This window comes from Fundulus heteroclitus, chromosome 22, assembly GCF_011125445.2.
Source record: "Fundulus heteroclitus isolate FHET01 chromosome 22, MU-UCD_Fhet_4.1, whole genome shotgun sequence".
NCBI classification, from domain to species: domain Eukaryota; kingdom Metazoa; phylum Chordata; class Actinopteri; order Cyprinodontiformes; family Fundulidae; genus Fundulus; species Fundulus heteroclitus.
Window position 1 is genome coordinate 18,533,064 of NC_046382.1, and position 25,981 is coordinate 18,559,044.

General features: G+C 42.5%; 1 protein-coding gene across 2 annotated transcripts; it reads left to right on the forward strand.

Annotated features, from left to right (window-relative positions):
• The first annotated feature begins 1,115 nt into the window (after positions 1-1,115).
• On the forward strand, positions 1,116-25,980 carry thbs2a (thrombospondin 2a). 2 transcript variants are annotated; one of them, XM_012859293.3, is made up of 23 exons: positions 1,116-1,513; positions 2,005-2,076; positions 2,357-2,910; positions 3,095-3,179; positions 5,318-5,517; positions 7,370-7,510; positions 7,596-7,689; positions 8,042-8,212; positions 11,008-11,184; positions 12,812-12,985; positions 13,624-13,751; positions 13,867-14,019; positions 15,015-15,233; positions 15,326-15,433; positions 16,160-16,319; positions 16,439-16,557; positions 16,634-16,868; positions 20,347-20,574; positions 20,703-20,974; positions 21,122-21,219; positions 21,300-21,439; positions 24,239-24,269; positions 24,600-25,980. In XM_012859293.3, the coding sequence occupies exons 2-23, from the start codon at positions 2,010-2,012 to the stop codon at positions 24,601-24,603; spliced, it is 3,558 nt and encodes a 1,185-aa protein (XP_012714747.2). In that variant the 5' UTR covers positions 1,116-1,513; positions 2,005-2,009; the 3' UTR covers positions 24,604-25,980. The 2 variants fall into 2 exon arrangements, with proteins under 2 accessions (XP_012714747.2, XP_012714748.2); XM_012859294.3 differs by lacking the exon at positions 24,239-24,269 and having other exon boundaries at positions 1,118-1,513.
• Position 25,981: the final 1 nt, after the last annotated feature.

The following is a 25,981-nucleotide window of genomic DNA, read 5'->3' on the forward strand; positions in this document are numbered from 1 at the left end:
GATCATGCCTTGTTAAATCCTAAATTAACTGATTAAACTTTTTATTTATTTAGAAAACTGAGCTTAGTTTCACTAGCCACATCCAAGCCTGATTACTGCCACAGCCAGATGTGTAGAATCACACTCTGGGGTACTTCTTCACTTTAGATTAGATTAGATTAGATTAGATTAGATTAGATTAGATTAGATTAGATTAGATTAGATTAGATTCAACTTTATTGTCATTACACAGGTAAAGGTACAAGGCAACAAAATGCAGTTTAGGTCTAACCAGAAGTGCAATAGCAGCAAGTGCAGGATAAACAATGCTTTATAACATTTCATTTCATCTTAACAAATCAAAAATGGTGTTAGTTGGGTTAAAAACAAACAAATATGCAATATTTACAAGACAAAACACCTTTGTTGATGGGTTCACTAGAATTGAAATGTCAACATAAAGCGAATAAGTGTCTGTTCACCTTTTTTTTTTTTGGATGTATCTGACAATATGATTTGGGCAAAAAGCTCTCTAAAGAGATAGAAGTCACGTGTAAATATAATGGAATTCAAAACAGGATGAGTAAAATAGTCATTGTTGCCCTTCAAAGCTTGGACTTAAAATCCAGTTGAGATGCTTGGACATGACCTTAAACCTTGAAACCCTTCCAGTGTGTCTGCTTTAAAGCAACTCTGCAAAGTTTTTTACAAATGCTTGATGGCAGTTTTTTGCCAGCAAGGGTGGCACACCCAGTCATCAGGTTCCACAGAGGGCCACGGTGGTTTTGATGGTTGTTTTTTTTTCCCCCTTAATAAAATGAATTATTGTTTAAAAACTTAATGTTGTATTCACGACATGAATGTGTGATTAAAAAAAGAGGAGCAGAAGAAATCTGTAGGGAAGAAATACTGCTTTCCTGGCACTGTTTAGAGATGTTTTTTTTTTTTTTTTTTTAAATCAAATCGGATCCTCCGTTTGTTTTAAATGGACTCCTGCTGGGCTCAAAGAGACGGTGGCTCAGCTGCCAACGCATGAGTGCTCCACAGAAGAGATGGGGAGGGGGGGGGGGGGCATCAAGGTGGGAGACAGCAGGGGAGGGGCCACGTGTCCACCATTCAAGCCCTGCGGGCGCGGATGAGAAAATTACGCAAGGGCTATCGGAAGATTTGCTTTATGTAAGCGTCTGATGACAGCGCGCCGCAGACCGCTCATCCTGGAGAGACGGTGACAGATCGAGCTCTCCTGCGAGTCTCTGAGTATAAGAGGAGAGAGAGAGAGACGTGGGAGCCCCAGTCTCTGCCGTGCCTCGGCTCCTCTGGACTGTGGATGTAGCGGACCAAGGCGGACTTGGAGCAGTTTCCTTTTCTTTTTTTTAACGCACGGAGTTTGCAGGAAATCCCGCATCTCATTCATTTCATCCCGGGCTCTGGCTATAAAATAGGCTGTGGGTTTATCCAACTTTAGCGCGTCTGCTTTTGCGTGGCTGGTGGATATCAGTCAGAGTTTGAAAAAAAAGTGAACTTATTACATCAGGTGAGTTAGACTTTATGAACGGACTTATCTTTAACTTTTTTTGCTCTCTGATCTGATTTGTCTTTTTTTTTTTTTTTTTAATCACAAAAGCAACCAAATAGGCGTATTTTGATGCCTCACGGTGATGACAATGAAATTTGGAGAAGTGGGCAGTGCAGGCATGTTTTATTATGTCTGAAATATAATTGCACGCTCTCCAGGATTTGATTTATCTCTTTTGTAGCGTTATCCTCATGCATTCTCTTGTGTTCAACAGATAGGATAACGACATTAATACAATAAGTTACATTAAAATGTGCTTTTTCGTTGCTTTTTGAAATTAAGTCGCCATCCTCTGCAGTATTTCTGTCTTTAGAGAATATATTTGTACCTCCATTTCTGTGTTCGTCGGATTAGGCTTACAAGTAGATAACATGTTGAGTCGACTTCAAACTGGATGGTGGACTAGGCAAGCACAGCAAAAGCTAATAAAATGTCATTGTTTTATGAAGGAAATATGATACTCAGGAGGAGTCTCCTCTTCTTGCTCCTATCATCCACGTTCCATCAAGTAACACCCCAAGGTGAGAAAAGCTTTATAAATGATCTGTTTATTTTTCATTTTCAGCACGGATATGATTGTATTCAAAACTAACACTAAGCCTAAACACTTTTTTTCTCCTTCTGATCATTCTGTTAACAGATTTTAAGATTGTTCTGATAATTAATCAACGTATTAATGCCAGGTTTTCTGGTACTGGTTATAACTTGTAAAGTTAAAAAGCCCTCATGAACTTTTATCAACCTCCCCAAAGTAACCTGAGTTGTCTTCCCATCTTCACTCCTCCTCTGTCTCTCTTCAAGATGGAGAGCAGGAAGATGAAACATCGTTCGACTTGTTTGAAATCAGCCGCATCACGCGCAAGACTCTGGGGGCCAAACTGTTCCGGGGCCAATACTCCGACCTCCCTGCCTACCGCTTCATCCGCTTCGACCATGTGCCGCCGGTCAGCCCTCCCATACTGAAACAAATCCTGCAGCAGATCCAAAACAACGAAGGCTTCGTGTTCATCGCCAGCATCCGGCAGGATCGCTCCTCGAGGGGCACGCTGATCGGCATGGAGGGCCTCGATGGCCAGCGGCAGTTCGAGATCGTCTCCAACGGACGCACCAACAGCCTGGACCTGGTGTACTGGGTGGACGGCTCGCAGAACGTGGTCTCCTTCGAGGAGGTGGACCTGGCCGACTCGCAGTGGAAGAACGTCACCCTTCACATTCACGGGGAGAACGCGAACCTGTTCGTGGGCTGCAGCCTGATCGACAGCTTCATCCTGGACGAGCCGTTCTACGAGCGCCTGCACGCGGAGGGCAGCCGCATGTACGTGGCCAAGGGATCCAGTCGGGAGAACCACTTCAGGGTAAGAGGGAGTGGGTTGTGGCGGCTGAACAGCTGAACTTTTTTTGCATTAAATACAAACCAAATGTGTGGAAAAAAAAAGAGGAGGGTGAATGATATACAGCAGTGAAATCTACTGAAATGTGTTCTTGCACCAAGACGTATGCAATAAAGGCATTAACCTTTTTGTTTTATAAATCTAACAGGGCCTCCTGCAGAATGTGCGCTTCATTTTTGATACATCAGTGGAAGATGTCCTCCTGAGCAGAGATTGTGAAGTCACAAGACTAGGTAAGTATTTATTTTTGGGGGGGGGGGGGGCTTTTGAAAGAGCTTTTATCTAAAGGTTCCCGGCCTCCTCTGGAAGTTGAGACTTTGTGCAATTATTCATAATCCAAAACGTGAGTCAAACTCATCGTAGCTGCAAAATTTTTCAAGCTTGAACCCTTGCAGATGTGACTTGGAAACTGCTTCACATGCAATCCCCCCCCCCCCCCATGTGATGTCTGTGTTTTGTTAAATATCCACCACAGCAACCAGTTTGGCTCCACCATTTCACCCCCACTGTATGGATTTTAGGGCTTTCATAAGGGTCAAAGAGAAGCTCTTCAGATATGTGGCGAGGATCTCCCGCCGTTGCTCGACGCTTGTGGAAACAGCCGTGCCGGCGCGGTGGCTCGAGGTCGAGCGGCGAACAAAAAGAGATGCAGATGCTTACATTTATTTCCATTGGCAGTGGACTCGGAATAATATCCTGGGAAAGAAATTGAAAAAAAACAAAAAAAAACAGGGAGAAGCGAAGGCTATACGGCAGATCACAGAGCTTCCACTTCCAGCTGCTCATACAAACACGCACACATTCATGGTGAGATCATAAACTGGCTGCTTCGGTCGCTTTTCTCAGCTGAATCTCGGCCCAGTTGAGGAATAAGGACCTCGTGATCTTCGGCAGGACTCACAGGAATAGCAGCTTTAAAGATACAGACATCGGAGCAAATTCTTACCCGAGTGCCTTTTTACAGAGTAGCACAAAGGTCTCCGTGTCTGGAGGTGGATCGTTTGGTGCGTTATTCCAAAGTGAATCCATATGCATTGATGCGGCAATGCCTTTTGTTCCCGGCGGTCTTTGCGTATGCGTCGCCACAAGGAGTGTTAAATTCCAGCTTAAAAGGGGGGTTTATTTGTTTAACAAATGTCACCAAAGCCTTTAAGTCTTCTGCGCGAAAAACGCGGGTGCCAGTCAAGCTTCCATCCTGGCAGAGAGTTTTAATGCAGAACGACACCCGTAAAACCCACACAAACCACCCTCGTAAAAGCCGACACACCGGACATTAATGAGCGGCGTTAAAATTAGCCCTCTCGTTTCGCTCTCTGTCGAATTCTTTCCTCGCTGTGCTTTGAAAAAGCCAGAGGATGTCAATCAGGGGAACGCGTAAACGCTTTCGCAGACGGGCCCTCCTGAGACTTAAATGGATCCAGCAGGCCCGGGGAGGAAATAAAGCATTGTGGGACATCACTGGGCAAGTCCAATGACTTTTTGATTTAGAGTCCCCGATCTGCTGTTAATCTTCACCAATTTACATCCACCAGATCCAAGCCGCTCACAAATATCTGCGTTTTTGCGCGTTGGCTGGATGACGGGGCGCCCCGTAAGCTTTTTGATTGCGCGTCTTGTTTATTCTGGAAATTACACATTCGTAAACGCTGCTCTGATATGATTGAACTTCGGCGCTGAGAGAGGCAAGCCGAGGGGAAACGGAGGTGTAAACTGTGAGGGAATGCGGATAGTTATTATGTTATAAGGTTCGCTGCAAACTCCACCCACAAAGGCTGGCCTCTCCTGCCGGTGTTGTTGCCTGTTTGTCCTGTGACCTGTGTTTGTGCAAAGATCCCCAGCTGGTAGACACGTTACGCTTGGCCGGGTTTCCTGCTGCAGATGTGTTGACGGTGCAAAGAAAACTCAGCGTTTAGCCTCGTTATGCCCTCCAAACGGGCCAGTGGTTAGAAGTTGCACTGGAGGATTAGGTTCCAAGGCTGCGACTCGCAGACTTTCACCCTCTTAAACGAAATCAGCTGAACGGAGCGTGATAAATGCCATGTGAATCTGCTGGAGAGGTCTACTCATTTCAAAGGGCTCCCCGAAGCACGGCCTTCTGTTGTTCCTTCAACGCTGCTCTGGGAAGTTGTAAAGATTTCAGGCAAATCCGTGTTTAAAGCAACTACGGCTGCACATTGCACATCTGGGGGGGGGGGGTTTTGGACCCCAGTAGCTATACTGTGCACAACGTTGTATTTTGGCCTCCTTCTACAAAACAAGGAACTCACACTGTCTGCAGATCACACGCCTCGCGTTCCAACAAGCATCTCCAAATGTGTTTCTCATCACCGGTCCGCGGCGGCTCGCGCCTCTTCTTGCCTTTCTCTTTCAGACGACGACAACGACCTGCGAGAGAGCGCGGAGATTGTGGACGTAAGCCCCTCCATCACCACGAACGTCATAGGTCAGAAGACCGACGACCTGGGTGCGGATATGTGCGAACGCTCCTGCGAGGAACTCAGCACCATGTTCCAGGAGCTGAAAGGCCTGCGCGTTGTTGTCAGTAACCTTATTGACGGCTTGCAAAAAGTGGTGAGTTGCGAAAAGGGAGATCGGATCAGACGCAGTGGGGGGTTCTAGACCAAATTTAGCGGGGGGGGGGGGGGCAGTTTTTTTTCACAGGGGCACAGAACAAAAGATTAGGGCGGGGAAAAAACTTAACAGGTCAACATTTCATTGTTTAATTTATTAAGCCAAAGAGCCAATTATGGCTCTGGAACTGCAGGTTGCAAACCCCTGATCTTTTATCAAGGCAAGGCAAGGCAAATTTATTTGTATAGCACAATTCAGTACAAGACAATACAAAGTGCTTTACATGATTAAGATATAGCAAAATAATAACATGTAGATAGAAAATAGAATAAAAGCAAGTAGGGATAGGATGTAGTAACAAAAAAGAACATTAAAAACAGTAAAACTGTTTAACTAGAACAGTCAAAGGCAATTTTAAACAAATGTGTTTTTAATCTCGATTTAAAGGAACTCAGGCTTTCCGCACTTTTACAGTTTTCTGGAAGTTTGTTCCAGATAAGTGGAGCATAGGAACTAAATGCTGCTTCTCCATGTTTGGTTCTGGTTCTAGGTATGCAGAGTAGGCTGGAGCCAGAAGACCTGAGTGGTCTGGAGGGTTTATACACTGATAACAAGTCTGTGATGTATTTAGGTGCTAAGCCATTTAGGGATTTATAGACTAACAGAAGTATTTTAAAGTCTATTCTCTGAGATACAGGGAGCCAGTGTAAGGACTTTACAATACAGCGGGATCTTAACGTGAAACAGCTTAATTTTTAATTATTGTTATTTTTTTTTATATTTATTTTTTTATTATTTTGTTATTTTATTATTGGGTAAAAACATAAACGGGAAAAAAATGCAACTGATCCAAATGACCGGTCACTCATGGTATCTTTGTCAGCATTTATCATCCTAAGAAATTTAATACCATGTTTTTAGTACAGGGGCCATAACAGGGGTCAGGAACAGTTCTACAGGGGCACAGGCCCCTGTTGGCCCCTTTCTAGAACCACCCCTGATTCAGACGCGCTGCTTTCTTGGGTCCGCTTTCAAGCCGTTCCGAACAGCGCAGGGCTTAGTGCGAGATCCAGAAAGCAGGACGTTCAAACTGGGTTACTAGGTTACCCACCTTTGGTTTGAAAGTAAACACAAGAAGCAGCGTGACTGTTTATAGAGCGGCCTGCGATGGCTAAACCCGTTTGACTCCCGCTATCTGTGGCAGCATGAGTCAGGCAGATTTTTTATGACATGTTACATGTGGACATAGGAAGCGTTCCCCTGGCAGTGCCTTGGTCCGGTCTAGTGTCTGACTTTGTTTAAACAGCTCCTGCGTTTCCTCTGGGAGCCTCCCAGCAATAAGAGACTGTGGGCATGAACCTTGGGGGGAAAAAAAAAAAAAAAAAAAAGTAGCTGGTATGAGAATGGTCCCTGAGGCTCTTCCAGACCGTGCGGTGTCTTTTAGGCTCTAGTGCTGCTGTTTTCCCTTTCAAGAGGAAGCGCGCGCAGTCAAACACTCAAATCTTTGGCAGCGGTTAATCGACTGACAGTTCCCCCAAGTTTGAAGGAGTCCAGCCACAGATCCCCTGCTCTCCAAGTGGGTTGGAGGTAGTATTGTGCAAAAGTAAGCAGGAGGTTTTTACAGCTCCGTTAGCTCAGAGGCAAAAAAAAAAAAAAAGAAAAAAGAAGTGTAGTTTTGCTGTAGCTGCACCAGCACTGCCAGAGGACTGATCTTTCTCTGCCTGCTGTGGCCCAACACGAGTTTCTAGAGGAATCGTTTTGTCAGTATTTGATTTTCCTACCTGCAAACAGACAGGTACGAGTGTGTCCTACGTGTATTTGTGACCGCATGTCTGCCGCTGTGTGTTCACAGACAGAGGAGAACACGGTCATGAAGGAGGCCCTCGGGCGAATGAGGGACAATAAAGAGAAAAACATGTGCTGGCAAGACGGCCGTCTCTTTGAGGACAAGGAAGACTGGGTGGTGGACAGCTGCACCAAATGTACCTGCCAGGTAGGTCCGATTCACACGGAGGAACATACATTTACTGGTGATGTCCGTAAAGTTAACGTATATTCCCGTTATCCGTTAATCGCAGGAGTCCAAGATAGTGTGCCACCAAATTACGTGCCCACCGGTGGCCTGTGCCAGCCCCTCTCTGATAGACGGCGAGTGCTGCCCCGTGTGCATGCGTAAGTGGATCACAGGAGCTCTGCTGCAAGCAGGAACACAGCCGACGCTCTCTGCCTCCATGTTCTTTCTCCTAAGCTGATGGTGCCATGTGTCATAAAAGCAATATGCCGTCCGTGTTGAGCTTTAATAGCACGGGACTCTTCCAGCCAGTTTGTCTGTGGGAGTAAACCACATATTTATTGACACTAAGAATGGCTTCTGCGGGTTCCTCAGATGAAGTCATTCGATAAACAGAGTGACATAAAGAATGAAAAGCAAGAAAGTTATGATCTTTTTTTTTTTCCAGTACTTAAATGCAAAAAAAAAACAAAAAAACAAAAACAAAAGTAAGGAGATGTGGATTTTTTCCAGCTAAAGACAGCGAGGACGGCTGGTCCCCCTGGTCGGAATGGACGGAGTGCACGGTCACCTGCGGGATCGGTACCCAACAGAGGGGCAGGTCATGTGACGCGACCAGCAACCCCTGCACCGGACCCTCCATCCAGACCCGAAAGTGCAGCCTGGGAAAATGTGACAGCCGGGGTAAGTAGTTTGACTCGGCTTTCACTCACGTCGGGCCCATCCAGAAGTGGCTGCCTTTGCGATGCGACATTAGTGCGTCTGCGTTGAATTATCTGTGCTCCATTACCACTTTGACTAATCGAAAACAAAACATTTGCATGACATGCGGGGAGGTGAGAACATTATGGAGCCGCAGAGAGAGAGAGAGAGAGAGAGAAAAAACAAAAAAAAAAAAGTCATTCCAGTTCAGTTATGAGACGAGACCATATCCTTCAAAGTCACCGTAAATCTGGCTCCGTCACAGTATGTCTGAGTGTGAGTGAGTAGCTGGATCTCATCGTTGGGTTGCAGGGTGTGCCCTGTCAAAAGTGCAATGACTCACTGCTACCCTTCAGTGCAGCAAATATGAACAACATACAATCTTTTACTGGGAAGTTCTATGTAAAAATGCCACCCTCACAGATCTCCTCTGTTTTGTTTTTGCTTTGCTCTAACTTGAATGGTTCAGATAATCAAGCTAGTTTTGATATCACACAAAGACAGCCTGGGTAGATATTAACAGTAGTTTTAAAATCATGGTTGCATTAGTAAGGGAAGAAAGAACGAATTGATCACTCGTACAGGAAGTCAGAAAGAAACCCACAACAGCCAAAGCACTGCTGATCTCGCTGGCCTTGATTAAGCTCCATGATTCAACAGTAAGAAAGAGACTGGGGTAAAAAATGGTGTCTATAGGCAAGTTCCAAGTTTAAAACCATTCCTGAATTATATAAAAAAAAAAAAAAAAGAAAAGGTTCAAACACAAATATTGTGTGGACTGATGAGACAATAGTGAAACATTGAGGAAGGTATGGATCCTGTTACATCTGGCGGATAACTAACACAGCATTTCAGGAAAAGAACATCACCCCAGCAGTGAAACATGGCGTTGGTAGAGTGATGGTCTGGGGCTGCTTTGCTGCTTCAGGATCCATAGCATTGAAGAACCATGAGTTCTGCTCCAGGTACCAGATCAATAGCCTCGTGAGACCATCCTGATCTCGCGAGCTTTCAAGGTTTCACTCGCAGATCAGTCTGGCTACTCTCCGTTAAAGAAAATTTGGAGCCGTTCACCAAACGAACGTCCAATCAGCGTTGGCTTTGAGGCGGGTTGAGGTGTGACGCAACGAGAAGCGCGACAGTTCAGTCTAAAGAACATGGCGGCTTCAGCCGATGAAACTAGCGTTAGCATGGCTATCGAGCAAGTTTTATCAGAATTACAGAGTATTTCTTTGCTGAGCTAACGAGCCTTTACCTGCAGCAGCAAGAGTAGCTTGGCTTGTGGTTGTGTTTTCGTCGTCGCTCGTAAGAGCGACGACGAAGCATGTTGACGAGTGCGTCATATGCTTTGTTGATCTGATTGGTTTATTTGGCCCGTCTATCACCAACATAGGCCAATCAGCTAACCAGTATTTTCGCCCCTTCCCAAAATTACTTCAACGGAAGGTTTCCAGATGGATATGCGAAGCAAATCTATCTGGCGGCATCAGGTTACCAGATCAGGACCTGAAGGTCAAACTTGCTCGGTTATGCAGTTGGACGGTGATGTGGAGCACATCATCCAGTCCACACCTGAATCAAGAATCAGAATTAAGGTTTTGGAGTGGCCTAGTCAAAGGGTTGACTTTAAACAGGCTCTTCATGCTCAAAAGTCCTCCAGTGCAGATGAATTAAAGCAATTCTGCTAAGAAGAGGGAATTGGGGTTTGTATGGGTATCTTTTTTCCCTAATAAACTGATTAATCATTTTTAAAGGGGCCATGACATTGACGTGTAAACTATTCCATGTAGTTGACATTGCTGCAAATTTAAATTCTACAAAGAATTTTATTTAACAAAAAAAAAATGTCACCTTTTTGTAGGGGATTGTTTTGGCAGGCCAGGTTGCCCTCCTCAGTAAGAGGATCGGGTACGGTAATGATATGAGGCTCACTCTGATTGGCTACAACCACATTTTGGGAAACTGGTCAAACACGCCCTTGCCTCCTCCATCCACACCTCCCTTCTCGACACAACACTCCCTTACATCCATATTATGGTTTTACGGCCAGTGAAAGTGTTTGTGTTGCAAGATGTCGGACAAGCGAGGCCAAGCTGACCAAAGGCGGATGACTGTTGCTTGATGGTTTGTGCTGATTGGAGAAAATTAATTTCGTAGAAAGATAAACTGTTTTCTGATCTGACCGTTTTTGAGCAAAGAAACAAAGCCCATGAGCAGATCTTTGGTGACCACTCTTGACATTCACACGGCCTCATCACTGCACAACAGATCATATTATACCCACAATACCACAGAAAATAAAATCTGTTGTCATGGTCCCTCTAAAAGGGCTTTTTTGTAAATACTCAGATTACCCGTGTTTAAATGTGTTTGATGATTTAAAACCTTTAAGTCTGACCAACAACAAACAAAAAAAAAAGCTGAGGATATTTGTATGGGGGCAAATACTTTTTGACAGCTTTATATGTGTTGGGATGACGTTGTTTGATGTTTGGTGGAAGCTGAAGTCTTTCTTTTATAAATACTTTGATTGGCTAGTGGATCATCATTTGCTATAGGTTGGCGCTACCATTACTCGGGATGTATGCGAGGCGCCGACACAGCCTAACCTCAAGGAGAGGAGTTTGACCACAATGACATAAATAGCGGTGCAAACATCTGCCAGTATCACACGGTGTTTACTGTTTACAGCTTGAAATAAACTTAAATCCAAAGGACAACATATGACATGCGTTTTGGTGACGTCTGCCTGATAAGTCTTAACGTTCCATGCCCAGTTCGCCAGGACGGGGGATGGAGTTTGTGGTCGCCGTGGTCTGCTTGCTCGGTGACCTGCGGAGAAGGACAGATCACCAGAATACGGCACTGCAACGCTCCCGTGCCACAGCTGGGGGGCAAAGACTGTGAAGGGAGCGGGAGAGAGACTCAGAGCTGCACCGCCAAGCCCTGTCCGAGTGAGTATTTTTCTGGAAAAGCGGCATCTTCGTTAGAAATGTCTGCTGCGTTCGCATTCACAGCATCGGGTCCTTGGCTTCCCTCGGGGCGACATTCCCCGTGTGCTTTGGACTGAGCTCCTGTCAGTCTTTCTGGAGACGTTGAGCAAAATCCACTCAGTCTGGTTTTTTTTTTGTAGTATTAGCCTCCATACTTCGGTTTGCGCAAAAAGTTGCTTGTTCAGAAACCAAGAGTTGGAAACAAATAAGCAATAAAATACTGAACGTTCAAGAAAAACTCAACCCCTTTAAGATTTCCTTTTTAGACTTTGTATTATTTATTCAGCCAAGAGCATGGGTTACTTTCTATTAACCAAAAAGTATTCTTTTAAGCAGATGAACAAATTATTAATGTACATAATTTAGACACAACTTTTGCAAAAAAAATTACAGCTGCAAGTGTGTTAGAGAGCGGTGTGACTATAAATTTGGCAGATCTTGTTGCTGGGATTTTTGCTCATTTTTCAAGGTGCAGCTGCTTCATCTTCATCAAACTGGATGGGTGCAGCTGCTGTGCAGCCCTATTTAAATCATATCTCAGATTTTTTCATCAGCCTGAGGTCAGAGCCATTCCAAGACGTTTAAATGTCTCCCTTTAGGCCTTTGACTGTTGCTTTAGACGTAAGCCTGGGTGCACTGACATGGCAACAGACACATTTCTGTCCAACTCAAGGCATTTGAAAGACTAAAGTAGCTTTTCCTCCAGAGTCTTCTTGAATTTAATCACTTTTCCTTGCTCTAATTTTCACCTATTTCACCATGTCACACTGTAATGCTGCCACTGCCATTTTTTTGTGTGGGCAAGGTTTGACGTAGCTCTTTATTTTGCCTAAAAGGTTTAATTTTAGTTGCTATCTAAGCTCTTCTATGTCTGATAAGGAATACAATAACTTGATCAATTGATTAAGTATCAGCTTTTCTTCTCTCTTCCATGAAAGCCAACGTTACTGAGGGCACAGAAAATATTCTTAAAGCTTTGCTTTAAGATAGTGTGCCACCAAATTACGTGCAAATTACGTTCTCTTATTACCAAGTTTAAGGAGTGTGAAAGTGACACCAGAATCAAATTTGTGGTTTCTCACTCAGTGCTCCTGCATGGTGGCTTAATGAAAAATAAATTAAGTCAATGTTCAGTGGATTATATTTTTTGAGGGTTGAGGTTATTTTATACCATTTTAAGACTTGGTGAGGATTAAAGGACTGATGTTTAATTAAGTAAATCGCTGGAGGAAACTAGAGGAGGATAACCTTAATATCCACCATGACGGTTTACTAATTTGAACAATGATTTACTATATCCAGTTTACCCAATGATATGACATAATCTGAGATTAAATAAGAGAATCAAATCAAACTTAATTTATGGTATCAGAATAGGTGGAGTGATGTGATTTACATGAAGTGTTCAATTATCTTCATTCATTTAGAATTTCTTTCTACTAATTCAAGTTTACTGACGTAAGATAAAAGCTTTTTTTTTAGATTTGAGGTTCTAATGCATTTGAATAGGAGAAATTATTGGATTCAGAGTTTTTTCTCAACACTGTATAACTAATTTGTCTTTTTTTTGTTTTTTCTCTCCTTTTAGTTGATGGGGGTTGGGGACCGTGGTCTCCTTGGGCAGCTTGTTCTGCAACATGTGGAGGAGGAATCAAAAGTCGTTCACGTGAGTGCAACAGTCCTCATCCTCAGTACGGCGGCAAGAAGTGCATTGGAGAGGACGCTGACAGCGACAGCTGCAACAAGGAAGACTGTCCTATCGGTGAGCTTCATGCTGTTCTTTTCAGTTATTAACAACAGGTTTTATGTACGCAAACAACAGAAAACGTGTTTGGATCATTACTTTGGTTTAAGCAAAGATATTTCACTTTGCTGGAGGTATGGCGGAGGTATTTATGCCTTTACTCTATTAGAACTACACAGTGGCAATAAGCTGAGGTTGTGGCACAGTAAATCTCACATTTGTTGTTGGGACAGACATACTAAGCAACTAACAACTAAGTAATGGCAGAATATTCAGCCTTTCATCCAATCTAACACTCGTATGGACACTTTTAAGATATACCATAGCTAGTTTTGTATATTAGTCCGTTTTGTTTATTTCTTTTCTTTTCCTATTAAGGACCCCTTAAAAACGAGATGGTTTCATCTCAAGGGGCTCATCCTTTCAGATTTAAATAAATAAAAACCAAATAGTTCGAGCATAGCTAGCAGTGTTTTGGTTGAATCTTCTTTGAGCTAAGTCTTTAAAGTTTGGGTTTCCACATTTATTAAAACTACCAAAGTCTCTCATGAATACTAGAAAAAAAAGGACAGTTGTTTGGAGAAACTTTTTTCCAGAATCTCACTGCCTACATCACATTTCTGTGTCTGTTTCCACCCGTCTCCCTCCGCTGACAGATGGATGCCTGTCTAACCCTTGCTTCGGTGGAGTTGACTGCAGCAGCTCCGCAGATGGCTCCTGGGAATGTGGCCCGTGTCCCGCTGGTTTTCGTGGAAACGGTACCCATTGTGAAGACATTAATGAGGTAAAAGCCACAGATCCTCTCAAGTGCATAGCCCGTCCTGTTTTCAAACACTTTGCACATTCTTTCCAGGTTCTTTTATTCATTTTTTGCCTGATGCTTTCTTCGCCCCTTCCAGTGCGACATGGTGTCGGATGTTTGTTACAAAGTGGGTGGAACGCAGCGCTGTGTCAACACTGACCCAGGTTTCCACTGCCTGCCGTGTCCGAAGCGCTACAAAGGCACGCAGCCTTTCGGCATGGGCGTTGAGGCGGCCAGGAGGAACAAACAAGTGAGTTTGTGTTGTGTCTTTAACCGATCGCTGTTAGGACGGCCGGCTTGGCCTGAAAATAGACAAGGGAGGGATCCGGATGTATATATATGACTGAAGCAGCGACTATGACTATAACTCACCTTGACTGGTATCAGCAAGTCGAAGATGGAGGAGATTGGAGTAACACCTAACAACTAACATATGTCATACTTCTGTGGTTCTGGTAAGATCAGAAACAGACTGACCCAGCTCTCTCTAAATTGTTTTTGAGTAAGATAATATAAAAACAAAGTCACAGCTGTTGCACTTTATCTCTAGAACAGATATGAGGACATTTCACATATATCAGACTCCACTGGGACAGTTTCCTCTCTTTTGATCACAGAACTCATGGCAAACTAAAAACGGGAAGAACCTGCCACGTAATATCAGTCACGTTTTTCCCCCCCATTTTATTTTTTGCTTTTACGCTGCGCAGATGTCTGTCTGATTTCACATTGACTTGTTTCCAATGTAACTCATTTTGAAGATGGAAAACTGTCTCATCATTGAAAAATACCCCCCCCCAAGAAAAAAATAAGGATCAGACAGATCAGCATATGTCTTATTATTAGGAATAAAATGCTCCATTGCAGATATTAGATGAAAAGCTGGATCGTGCTGTCAGTTTGGGCGCGGTGAACTCACTGTGTGGCATCTAAAATAGAGCGACGTTCATCCCCTGTAACGGAGGGCATCTGTGTGCTACGACAACGCAGCAGCACTTGATGCATTGGGATAAGAGATGCCACCAAAAAATGATCTCGTAAAGTCAATTGCGCCCCGGAAGTGTGTCCTTCTTAGAGTCCTAACTCCTCACTTTGTTTTAGCTTTACGAGAAGCTTAAACAGTGATTCGATCGCTTTAGAGGGTCACCTTTTATCTTTTTAGTGCTGGCCGCTCTAACATCTGTTTTTCTGCAATGCAAACATGAACATATGTAACAATGACTGCTTGACCTGTCTTTTTTTAAGGTATGTGAGCCAGAGAACCCGTGCAAAGACAAGACACACAACTGCCACAAATATGCCGAATGTATATACATCAGCCACTTCAGTGACCCAATGTACAAATGCGAGTGCCGCACCGGCTACGCTGGAGACGGCTTTATCTGCGGAGAGGACTCGGACTTGGATGGATGGCCCAATCAGAACCTGGTCTGCAGCGCCAACAGCACATTTCACTGCAAGAAGGTATTTTCACTGACTTGTGTGGAAGCCGCCCCCCCCCCCTCTGACACCATATTCAGCCGACAAATCTGGTGAATTTTTTGCGTCTCTTTCAGGACAACTGCCCTAACCTACCAAACTCCGGACAAGAGGACTTTGACAGGGACGGACAAGGAGACGCTTGTGACAAGGATGACGACAACGATGGGATTATGGATGAGCGAGTATGAAGATATATTTAACTTTCACTTTTCCAAGTGGTTATCATATGTAACATAAAACACAAATGTGGTCTCATGCTGCTATCGCTTATACTTTGTAGAACCCAGTAATCTATTTGCTTAAAAACAGCAACTTCACTTGTCTGTGCAGGTGAGAGAAGATCTAACTGTGAAAGGAAGAAAAATTTAGCGCATCTGGAGTTGCTTATTGATTTGGACATTCTTCCTGAATAAGAGAGAGTCAAAGTTAGCTATTTTTAGTGTCAGTAACATGTTTATAATGAAGTCAGAGGCAACATGAAAGCTGCCACAAACTATATAGAGGCTATTTTCTTTAATATGTTCTGACGAGTGAAAGAGAGAAAGACTTTCATTAGATATAAGGAAGGCTGAACTGATCACTAAAACTATACCCTAAAATAAATATTCATTACATTGCTCATTAACAAAACAATGTACTGTTGCTTTTCCTTATATTAAAGCTAATTTGTGATCACTTAATGCATTAATGTCCACCTAGTGCAGAAAAGTCAAAGAGTTGCTCTTTTATCTTCTTATATTATACCAAAAGAGAAGCTGAGAGCAGCAACAACCTGTATCAGCAGGTTAAATGTTTACAGGAATCGATGATATTAAATCCCCCACAAAATTCCGATTGGTGCATTTCTGCTACGTATGTTTTAAACAGCAGATATTAACATGCATGCACTCCCCCCCCCAACCCCACAGGACAACTGCCCCCTCCTTTACAATCCTCGCCAGTTTGACTTTGACAAGGATGAAGTAGGTGACCGCTGTGACAACTGTCCCTATGAACACAACCCTGCACAAATAGACACTGACCATAACGGCGAAGGCGATGCCTGCGCTGTGGACATTGATGGAGATGGTAAAATGTTTTTTCCTTGTTTTCCATCTAAGGCTCAACTGATAATGAAATCTATACCCTAAAAAAAATATATATATATATATAAAATACCTGTCCTAGATAATGTGTTTTCTCTCCAGAAATTCACAACGAGAATGACAACTGCCCCTATGTGTACAACACTGACCAGAAGGACACAGACATGGATGGCGTTGGTGACCAGTGTGACAACTGCCCACTGCTTCATAACCCCGACCAGGTAGCGTCTTACAGATGAGGCGATGACACAGCTGGTAAATTAAGTATTAATAAGTACGTCTGTGCCAATCCGACAGACCGATGTGGATAACGACCTGGTTGGAGACCAGTGCGATAACAATCAGGACATTGATGAAGATGGCCATCAGAACAATTTAGACAACTGTCCCTATGTGGCCAACGCCAACCAGGCAGACCATGACAAGGACGGGAAAGGAGACGCGTGTGACTATGACGATGATGATGATGGCATACCCGATGACAAGGACAACTGCAGACTGACACCCAATGCAGACCAAGTGGATGCTGATGGTGAGAATGCAGCACTTAAAGGATTTAGAGCTCTGAATAAAGCATGACCGAGACAGGTGAAGGGTGCAACAGGCACTCTTTGAAACTCTTGTTTGTTCTGATTACATTCAGAACGACTCGCAACATTCCATCCCGGCAAACATTTCATTGGATACAATGGATGTTTTTAGCTTGATCATTGCTGGCTAGTGTTCAGCCATCGGGTAACTCAAACAATTAATCTTTTTCGATAAGGAAATGCGGCTTGCTAAGCTCTATCAGGTCCAATGTCAGCTAGGTTCATTGGAGTGGAGGCTATTTCTGCTGCAAAAGCTATCCTTAGTTAAGAAAGTCAGAAGAAGGTTGGGGGTGTAAGAAGTTATTTTAAAGGAAACTTTATTTTGTGTGACATATTCAGAAGTATCCGTGGTTTACTCAGGCTGCGGGACAGCAAATGAGAGCAAGAGTTTTAGCTGATAATAGGAAGGCAAAAGTCGTAGCAAAGGTGGCTCCATTCTATTCTTTTGAGTTTTGAACCTCTGTCTGGCGTTTAACGTACTGGGTGTAGAAATGTTGGCAGGTTTTTGGAAATGTCAGAGTTAAAATGAGGATCTACAGTCGCTTTGAAAACGCACAGAGACTACTTTCTAATCTAATCGTTGCTAGCCATGCTAGTCGTGCTGAGATATTTTTTAACCTTTTTTACTGTTACTGCTCTTCCACACAGCTGTGTGATATCATCAATGCTCTGAATATAAACAACCATTGACTGCCCACAGCAGGAAGCAACAAACACACTTTTATCAGTGTTCTTGCATCTTCTTTATTATGATTTCAAATGGAAGGAATTTGGCTGAAATCTTTATCAGTAGGTCAAAGCTTTGCAAAACACAGAGATCAGTAATTGGCCCTAAAATTCAAATCCAGGCATCTCTATTATACCTCGGTGCACTGAAAGAGTTTTCCCTTCATATAGCATATTTATGATCTCTACATTATGTTTGGGAGGTTTTTTTGTTCTCTTTTTTTAAATGATTTATTTATTTGGGACAGTGCACATTAATGAATTAGCACATACTTCTGTACGGACAGTAAATGAGCCAGATTATAGCACAGTTGCTAATTTTCATTTGTACTAGAGACTAACATGCATTAGTAGGTACATGCTTTGTGCTTTTAAATCTGGTGAATACAAGCGTTCAGTTTAAATAAATGTCTTTTAGAGTGTACTTGTGAGTTCATCTAAAAAAAATGTTAATATTGCAATATTTTTGGACAGTCATCTCAGAAAGTGAAACTCATATGTAGTCATTAAACATGGAGCGATATGTTCCAAGCCTTGGTTTCTTGTAGTTCTGATGATTATGGCCTAAAGATAATGAAAACCCAAATTTAAGTGTCTCACAAAATTAGAAGACTGTGAAAAATGTTATATATATATATAAGTGACTCATGATGTCACACCCTAATCAGCTAATTGACTGAAAGGAGAGTGGTAGGAAAACGTACACCAGCAACAGGGAGAACCACTGCCCTGAGAAAATGCCGATATCCATTCAAGAATTTGGGGAAGTTTCACAAGGAGTGGACTGAGGATGGAGTTGTTGCCTAAAGAGACAACACAGACAAAATCCTGCAGGCATCTTCTCTACCATAAGGAGAAAAGGAACTGGACTGCTGCTTAATGATCCAAAGTCCTGTTTTTAAAATAAAGTAAATTCTATGTTATTTGGGAATTTGGGAATCAATGTCCCAGAGTCTGGAGGAAGAGTTGATAGTCACATAATCCATGTGGCTTAAGCTCCAATGAGAAGTTTCCATAGCCAGTGATGGTTTATGATGCCATGTCATCTGATGGTTCTGGTCCACTGGGTTTTCTGAAGTACGAAGTCAATGCAGCCATCTACCAGGAAATCCTAGAGCATTTCAAGCTTCCCTTGCTGAAAAACTATATGGATGCTGAGTTTATTCTCCAGCAGGACTTGGTCACGCTGCCAAAGGTACCAAAATCTGGTTCAGTGACCACGCTGTTCCTGTTCTTAATTGGCCAGAAGATCCTCTAATCTGAACTCCTTGGAAAATCTGTGGGCTGTTGTCAAGAGGAAGATGAGAGACACCAGACCTAACAAGGCAGATGACCCAAAGGCAGCTATCAAAGACATCTGGCCTTCCATTACACCTACGTAGTGCCACAGGCTGATTGCGTTGATGCAGTAATTCAAGCAAGAGGAGGCCCAACCAAGTATTGAGAGCAAAGAAATGGACATACTTTTTAGAAGCCTGATATTTGTGCTTAAACATCATTTTGTTCATTGGTCTAATATGATATTCTCAGTTTCTGAGACTGAATTTGGGGTTTTCCTTACCGGTAAGCCATAATCATCAAAAGTAAAAGAAATACAACCTTGTAATGTTTTACTCTATGTGTAATAAATCTATATAAAATAACCTTCTGAAATGACAGGCAAACATTTTATAACTTTTTGTACTAGCGTTTTTACCTAGGTTGAAACGTCGTAAAGGAAGGCAAAGTTAAATGTTGCACTAGTTGAAGCATCCACTAGTTGTTTTTTGTTTTTTCACAAAACCGCTTTGTTTCATGTGCAAAAGCTGGAAAGACGTGAGCTCAGTCTTTTATTTTCTCTCTGCAATGTCCATTTTTCCATGATGGGTGAAAGATCTCAAGACTTAAATTGTTGCTCTTCTGTTTGCTGCCTGGTCATCTATAGTTGAATGTGCATGAATCCAGTAGTTTCTAGTTCAGCGCCTCCAAATTCCACGTAGTCAGTATTTATTCTCACTACTCTGAGAGGTTTTTTTGCTCTCTCCCTGATGCTCAGCAATTAGTCTTCCTGCAGCAGGTGTGAAGTAGAGAGGCTGTGGAAAAAGTCAACAACTGGGTCGGTACAAGTGATGTCATTCCGCATGGCTTAGCTGGCCAGAGGGGTACATTCCTGGTTGTGAAGTTTTTATTTCCTTTCAGCTTCGCTCGTGATTAATCCAAAGAGCCCCATTTAAAGCGGGGTTACCTGGAGTTTGTACAGCTGCCTGTAACTGGAAACAAACCACAACGGGGGGAAAAGCTTTGGACAGGATGCCATCACACTCTTTAAAGCTTGTCACATCGTGTTAATTTGATAGAAGCATTTGAGCTCACTTGGACAGTAACAAAGCTGCTGACAAATGGAAGCTAGTGACTTCCATGCAGTGTCCCCTTATTAACCACTGGCTTATTTGTCTCCCTGCTTTACCGGCCCACAGACGTCAGGAAACTGCTCAGAATTGTCACAAGCTGTTTTAGTAGATTTGGTGCAGGTAGTAGAGCCAATGATTTGGGGAGGAACTGTTATCCACTCGTTTTTCATTTTAACTTGCAAAGGTTCCTCAGTAGTAGGAGCGTCAGGATCCTTGCAGCAGCTGCCGCAGAGGTTTTCCGAAGCCATGCAAAAGTAGGTCATCCCTGTTGATGTTTTTTTAAATATTGTTTTATTTAAAACAGGTGATGGAAGAGGGGACGCGTGCAAAGACGACTTTGACAACGACAGCATCCCAGATATCCTCGATGTGTGTCCAGAGAACAATGCCATTAGTGTTACAGACTTCAGGAAGTTCCAGATGGTCCACTTGGATCCAAAGGGAACGACTCAAATTGATCCCAACTGGGTGGTCAGACACCAGGGCAAGGAGCTGGTTCAGACAGCAAACTCTGATCCAGGCATCGCAGTTGGTGAGCAGCACACATGCTACATGTTTACTCTCACACAGGCATTTCATGCTGACACGCTGGGTTTCGAGCCAAACCCGTTAGACCGTGTGGATCCCCGAGAGTGTATCGTGTCTGTTTTCTTCCCGCAGGTTTTGATGAGTTCAGTGCCGTGGACTTCAGTGGAACCATGTACGTGAACACAGACAGAGATGACGACTACGCTGGCTTTGTGTTCGGCTATCAGTCGAGCGGGCGCTTTTACGTCGTGATGTGGAAGCAGATCACGCAGACGTACTGGGAGGACAAGCCCTCCAAAGCCTTCGGCATCTCTGGCGTTTCGCTCAAAGTGGTCAACTCAACCACAGGAACTGGAGAGAACCTCAGGAACGCTCTGTGGCACACGGGAAACACCGCCGGGCAGGTAGGATGCCGTTCAAACCGCCAGACTGCCGTAGCTCTTGATCTTTTCAAGATTCTGTCTGGTTAAAACCACATATTTTTTTATGTATTTTATTTAATTGACCATCAAAAGAGTCCGTTTTAAAACGTGAACTGATGTTTTACATAGGTGCGCACTCTTTGGCATGACCCCAAAAACATTGGTTGGAAGGATTACACAGCTTATCGGTGGCACCTCATCCATAGACCCAAGACTGGCTTTATAAGGTAGGGCTATCTATTTACGTGTCACTGTACTGCAAACATCATGATAATTTGTTAAAATCATGGCTTGTTTTCCTCTTCAGGGTTGTGGTATATGAAGGGAAACAGATCATGGCTGACTCAGGACCAGTTTATGACAAGACATTTGCCGGAGGCAGGTTAGGCCTGTTTGTCTTCTCGCAAGAGTTGGTTTTCTTCTCCGACCTCAAGTATGAGTGCAGAGGTAAGTTGGACCACACACGCGTTTGTTAAAGAAGACCTTTACTTAGAAATATCTGGGTATCTCAAAACTTACATATACGCAAAGACTGACATTGTCTGTATGTTTAGTTATTTAATTTGGTGGATGGCTAATTTGCAACTTGAAATTAACTAACCATACACTGATACAACCAGGCATAAATATTACACATCTCATGTTTTTATTATCAAATATTGTTTGACATTAGTCATATATATATATACCATTTGATTAATGATTAGGATTAGGCATGGGCTGGTATGAGATTCTTAAAGCCCTAGTGTATAGGATTTTCACACTGGCGCACCATCTAGTGATGCGCTAAATCAGGGGTATCAAACTCGTTTCTACATTGGGGCATTCTGGCATCATGAAGTCATTAAAAAGGCCGGTTGCACGTGTATAGATGATACTTTTGATTTCACAATTTCATTTCAGTTCACATAGAAACATAAGAAAATGCACAGTACCATAGAAGTAGCACCCTTAGGCCCAGTTTATACAGTTTATATGCAAATAAAGTTTATATTGGGGTGAGTTACACTCATCATTCTGCAGCACTTTTTCTATTTTTGGACATTTCTGGGTTGTTTTAATGTGTTGTGGAAAAACTGACATCTAGTTGCAGGACGCTGTTACTTCACAGTTAAAACAAATCAACATTAGCTACGGAAGGCACAGTTTTAGCCGCTTCATACAATTTAAAAGGATATATGCCTCTACTTTATGACATGATATGCCTTTTCTGGCTCTTGAGGGCCGAATAAATTCGGATTTGGCCTGCGGGCCTTGAGTTTGACACATGTGCGCTAAATGAATTACAAACGACTTTGCCGTAATAGCTACCTTGGAGTATAATAAGTGTGACAATGTAAACATGTCCTCCATGTATTAGCTACTGCTAATAGCTAATAGCTATGGTCAATAGCCACATTTACACTACCCTTTTTTAACAGTGCTGAGAACGGTCTGAGCTCGGTAACTGAGATAACTATTGAGTGTAAATGGAACGCAACTGAACTGAACCGTGCCAGTTCGATAGGTGGGCTTGGCCCGGTTTTTCAGTGGCTCGGTTCTCTGATAACAAAGAGCGCATGAGCAAACTGCATTATCTCCTTACAGTCAGACATTTCAGACATTCATTAAAATACTAGCTTACCTATCGTGCCACACGATTTCCAGTGATGATTCTGCTTAGCAGTGTGATGAAACTCAGGGTCTGTCGTTGTTTCCTGCATCTGTAAGCCCTGATTAGACCATTGTTTGTCTTATCCACTTCCCAAAAGCCGACTCTGTCAAGTAAATTCAACAAAGGTTGCCTTCTTCGCCTGACTCTCCGCAAACAACAAAATATCATAATTATAACGAAACATAACTTCCTGAATGTCACAGGTGCCGCCATTTTATTTGCTTGATTCCCTTCTTTCAATCCTAGAGAGCAGTAGTACCGTAGAGCGTCACTAGGAGGCGAGGAACCGTGCTAGCGTGATGTGTAAATGGTCGTAGGGAACCAAGCTCGGCACGGTTAACTGATCCAAGCTCAGTCCGAACTCAGCATGGATCGGTTAAAAAGGGTAGTGTAAATGGGGCTATTGTGTGAAATGTTTTTTGGCTCGGTCGTCAAGTCTGCTTGTTTTTTTCTAAAGTCACTTGTAAATTCCGTGAGTCTCGATTTTTTGGATTTGTTTCTAAACGTGCACTCACTTATTTGGGCTCTTAAAATAAGTGACAATAAACACCAGTAAATAGGCCGGTCTTGCTGCTGTACTACAGACAGTGAACAGGCCGGCCGATGTCCCTCTGCGTACTGTACAAACGTAGAGAGAGGGAGAGAGGCGTACAAAATGTCCCGTTCCTGCCGGGAGGAGACAGTAGTTGTTGGACTACACTGCCCTGTTGCTAACATAATGGCAAAAATAAACTTCACTTTTATATTAAATTAACTTACCTGTCCAGGAGAAAGCCTACAACCTCCGCATAAGTTCTGAGTCCACGCTCCCTCAGAATTATCTCCACTCCACCTGGTAATAATAGCTACGTCCATATAGACAGTTTTTTCACCATGGTTATTATTTTTTATTTTCTTGGTTACTTTCTCTTCCTTCTCGTTGGGCAAAGAGTACGGATGGTCCTCCATTTTAACAGAAAACAGCAAATAGAATGATCTATGGTCGTCTTTGCTTGTTTATACTCTTCCACCACCGACAGCACGTCTTCATATAGAAGACAGATAGGCAAAACGCGTAAGGCTGACAGTTTGTCCCATTTCGGCTTCTGAAATGACAAAAAGTCATTTGAAAGCTTTACAAGACCTAAGACAGTCTTTTATGATTTTTGTAAACATAGCTGAACATATGGATATTTAAAATCAATTTTAACGATACTGAATAATTAAGCTAACTGAGAAAAGGCCTTTAAAATTTGTCTAAAATGTAACAAAAATTCAAATTCTGCTAAGTATTTGAAATTAGGACATCCCCACATTTATTCTCACATGAAATGACTAAAATCACCCACAGTTGTATCTCATCAAGCAGACTGAATGAGAGGATGGTTACTCATCATTTTGAATAATTTTTTTTCTAGTTTGAGCCTCGGTTTGTGTGCTTCTGAGCATTGACTTGAGAAGCAAAATGACTATAAATACACATCTTAACATTACTTGAAACATTTTAAATGCATAGTTTTTTTCTAATAACTGTATGATAGAAAACACTGTCATTGTTTTGCACATGTAATGAAACTCTTGTAAAAAAATTCAATATGTTTTCCAAACCTCAGATAAACCGGAGCTACCAACACTGTTCGCAAGGTAATGGGGAGAGGGTTTGTGTGTTGAGTGTGGTGCAAGAATAAAAAATATTGCAGTTTTTTTGCTTGTCAGCTTGCCCGTGCACAATGCCCCAGCTGCATTGTGAAAGGCCTTGTGCGTCAGTCCAAGGATCTTATGCTGAGTGCCAAGTGCTAAACTGTGGAAAATGAGCCTGCGGCACTTATTCACAATCACAGCCACGTTGCTGAAGACACGCTTCCTAATGCCCACATTGCACATGTTGTTCCTGCATTCTGCCGCTTTTTCACTGTGGAGCTTTGTTCCCTGAACTTATTATTAACAGCGACTGTCTTTCACATTTTTCTGCAGATAACTGAGTTGGATGTCATAGAGAAGATGGACAAAGACAAGAACCTTTTCCAAGTAAATCCCATCTTCAGTGAAGCCATCTGGACGTAAACGAGACTTTGCATACAGGCATCCTTTGCCTTCCTCCACTGACAGGGAACAACATCGCGCCAGATTCCAGTTTTCCCTTAAAGCATCTATACAATCTTTCCGTTGATGGACAGAAAACTGAACGTAGTAAACACGCTTAAAGGCCTGTGCAGAATATCAAAGAATAAACAATGTACCTATTCTACATCTTTCTCTTTATTGTGTGACCACTTGCTGGAGAATCACTTACAAGGGAATCAATTATTTGTGATTCCTTCCATTTGCCTGCTCACTTTGACATGTAAGTGAAACCTCTTAACAGATATTCTCCTGCTTTTACTCCTCTGTTGGCCAATTATCTGCCAGTGCTCTGTCTGACAACACATACACCAGCCATCACTATTTCGCCTCATTCTTCTCATGCTGAATGTGCTTCCTAACGGGGAACTAGAGTGATCGATTTCAACAATGCGAAAGATGTTTATACTAAGTCTGTACTATATTTTCTTTTGTAAATTATTTAGGCTCTGCCTGTTTTGTTTGTTTGCATTTGTGCTAGATTGTAAATAGTTTATTTATTGGTTTACACTGATATATAGTTCAATATCACAAGCAAAATAGCATATTACATTTTCGCAAGATTTTTTACGTGCTTTCATTAACTTCCTATTGACTTTTTCAGTTTTGGAAGAAGGACTATGTTTTAAAGTTGCTAAAAAAAATGATAGCTTTCATAAATTGTGACAAACTTTGTGAACTCTGGTTGTTCAGTTTTTTAGATAGGGCCTCTTTGCCATCAGAGTGATAAATATGTTTATCTACGTCTTTATGAGTTTACTCATCATAACTGGCTGCTACAGTTGTTTCTGAAGTGCCCGTTCCTAAGTAAGTCCGGTTGCCTAACAAGTCATTTATCTGCATCTGAGAGTCGTTTTGTTTTGTATTTGAGGCTTAAAAAAATAGATATATTGTAAAAACATTTTATGCAAATATTTTTTCACTCATATGTTAGTTTGTAGCATCATTAATGGATATTGCAGAACCTTAACAGTATCGGCTGAAATGATTCCAGACGAAGGTCTCAATAGACAAAGTGGGACTGTAAAGTGTGGTTTGAGGACATGAAAGTGTCTCAGCTGATTTGACGTCAGTCTGTATATTGCTTATGTTCTTTTCTGCTTGTTTTACATCTTCATTTACTTGAGATTTGCAATGCACAAACTGTAAATGTTTTTTCCATTTTGTGTTGTTATGGAGAAATGTTCTGCAGATTCGGATTTCTCTGTTTACAAATAAACCATTTTACATAATAT

Excerpts from the sequence above, each read along its gene's own strand:
- thbs2a (XM_012859293.3), top strand. The coding sequence starts at position 2,010 with ATGATACTCAGGAGGAGTCTCCTCTTCTTGCTCCTATCATCCACGTTC. Across the intron at positions 2,077-2,356 it reads CCATCAAGTAACACCCCAAG|ATGGAGAGCAGGAAGATGAA; the intron begins GTGAGAAAAGCT and ends TCTCTCTTCAAG. Across the intron at positions 20,575-20,702 it reads TGATCCAGGCATCGCAGTTG|GTTTTGATGAGTTCAGTGCC; the intron begins GTGAGCAGCACA and ends TTCTTCCCGCAG.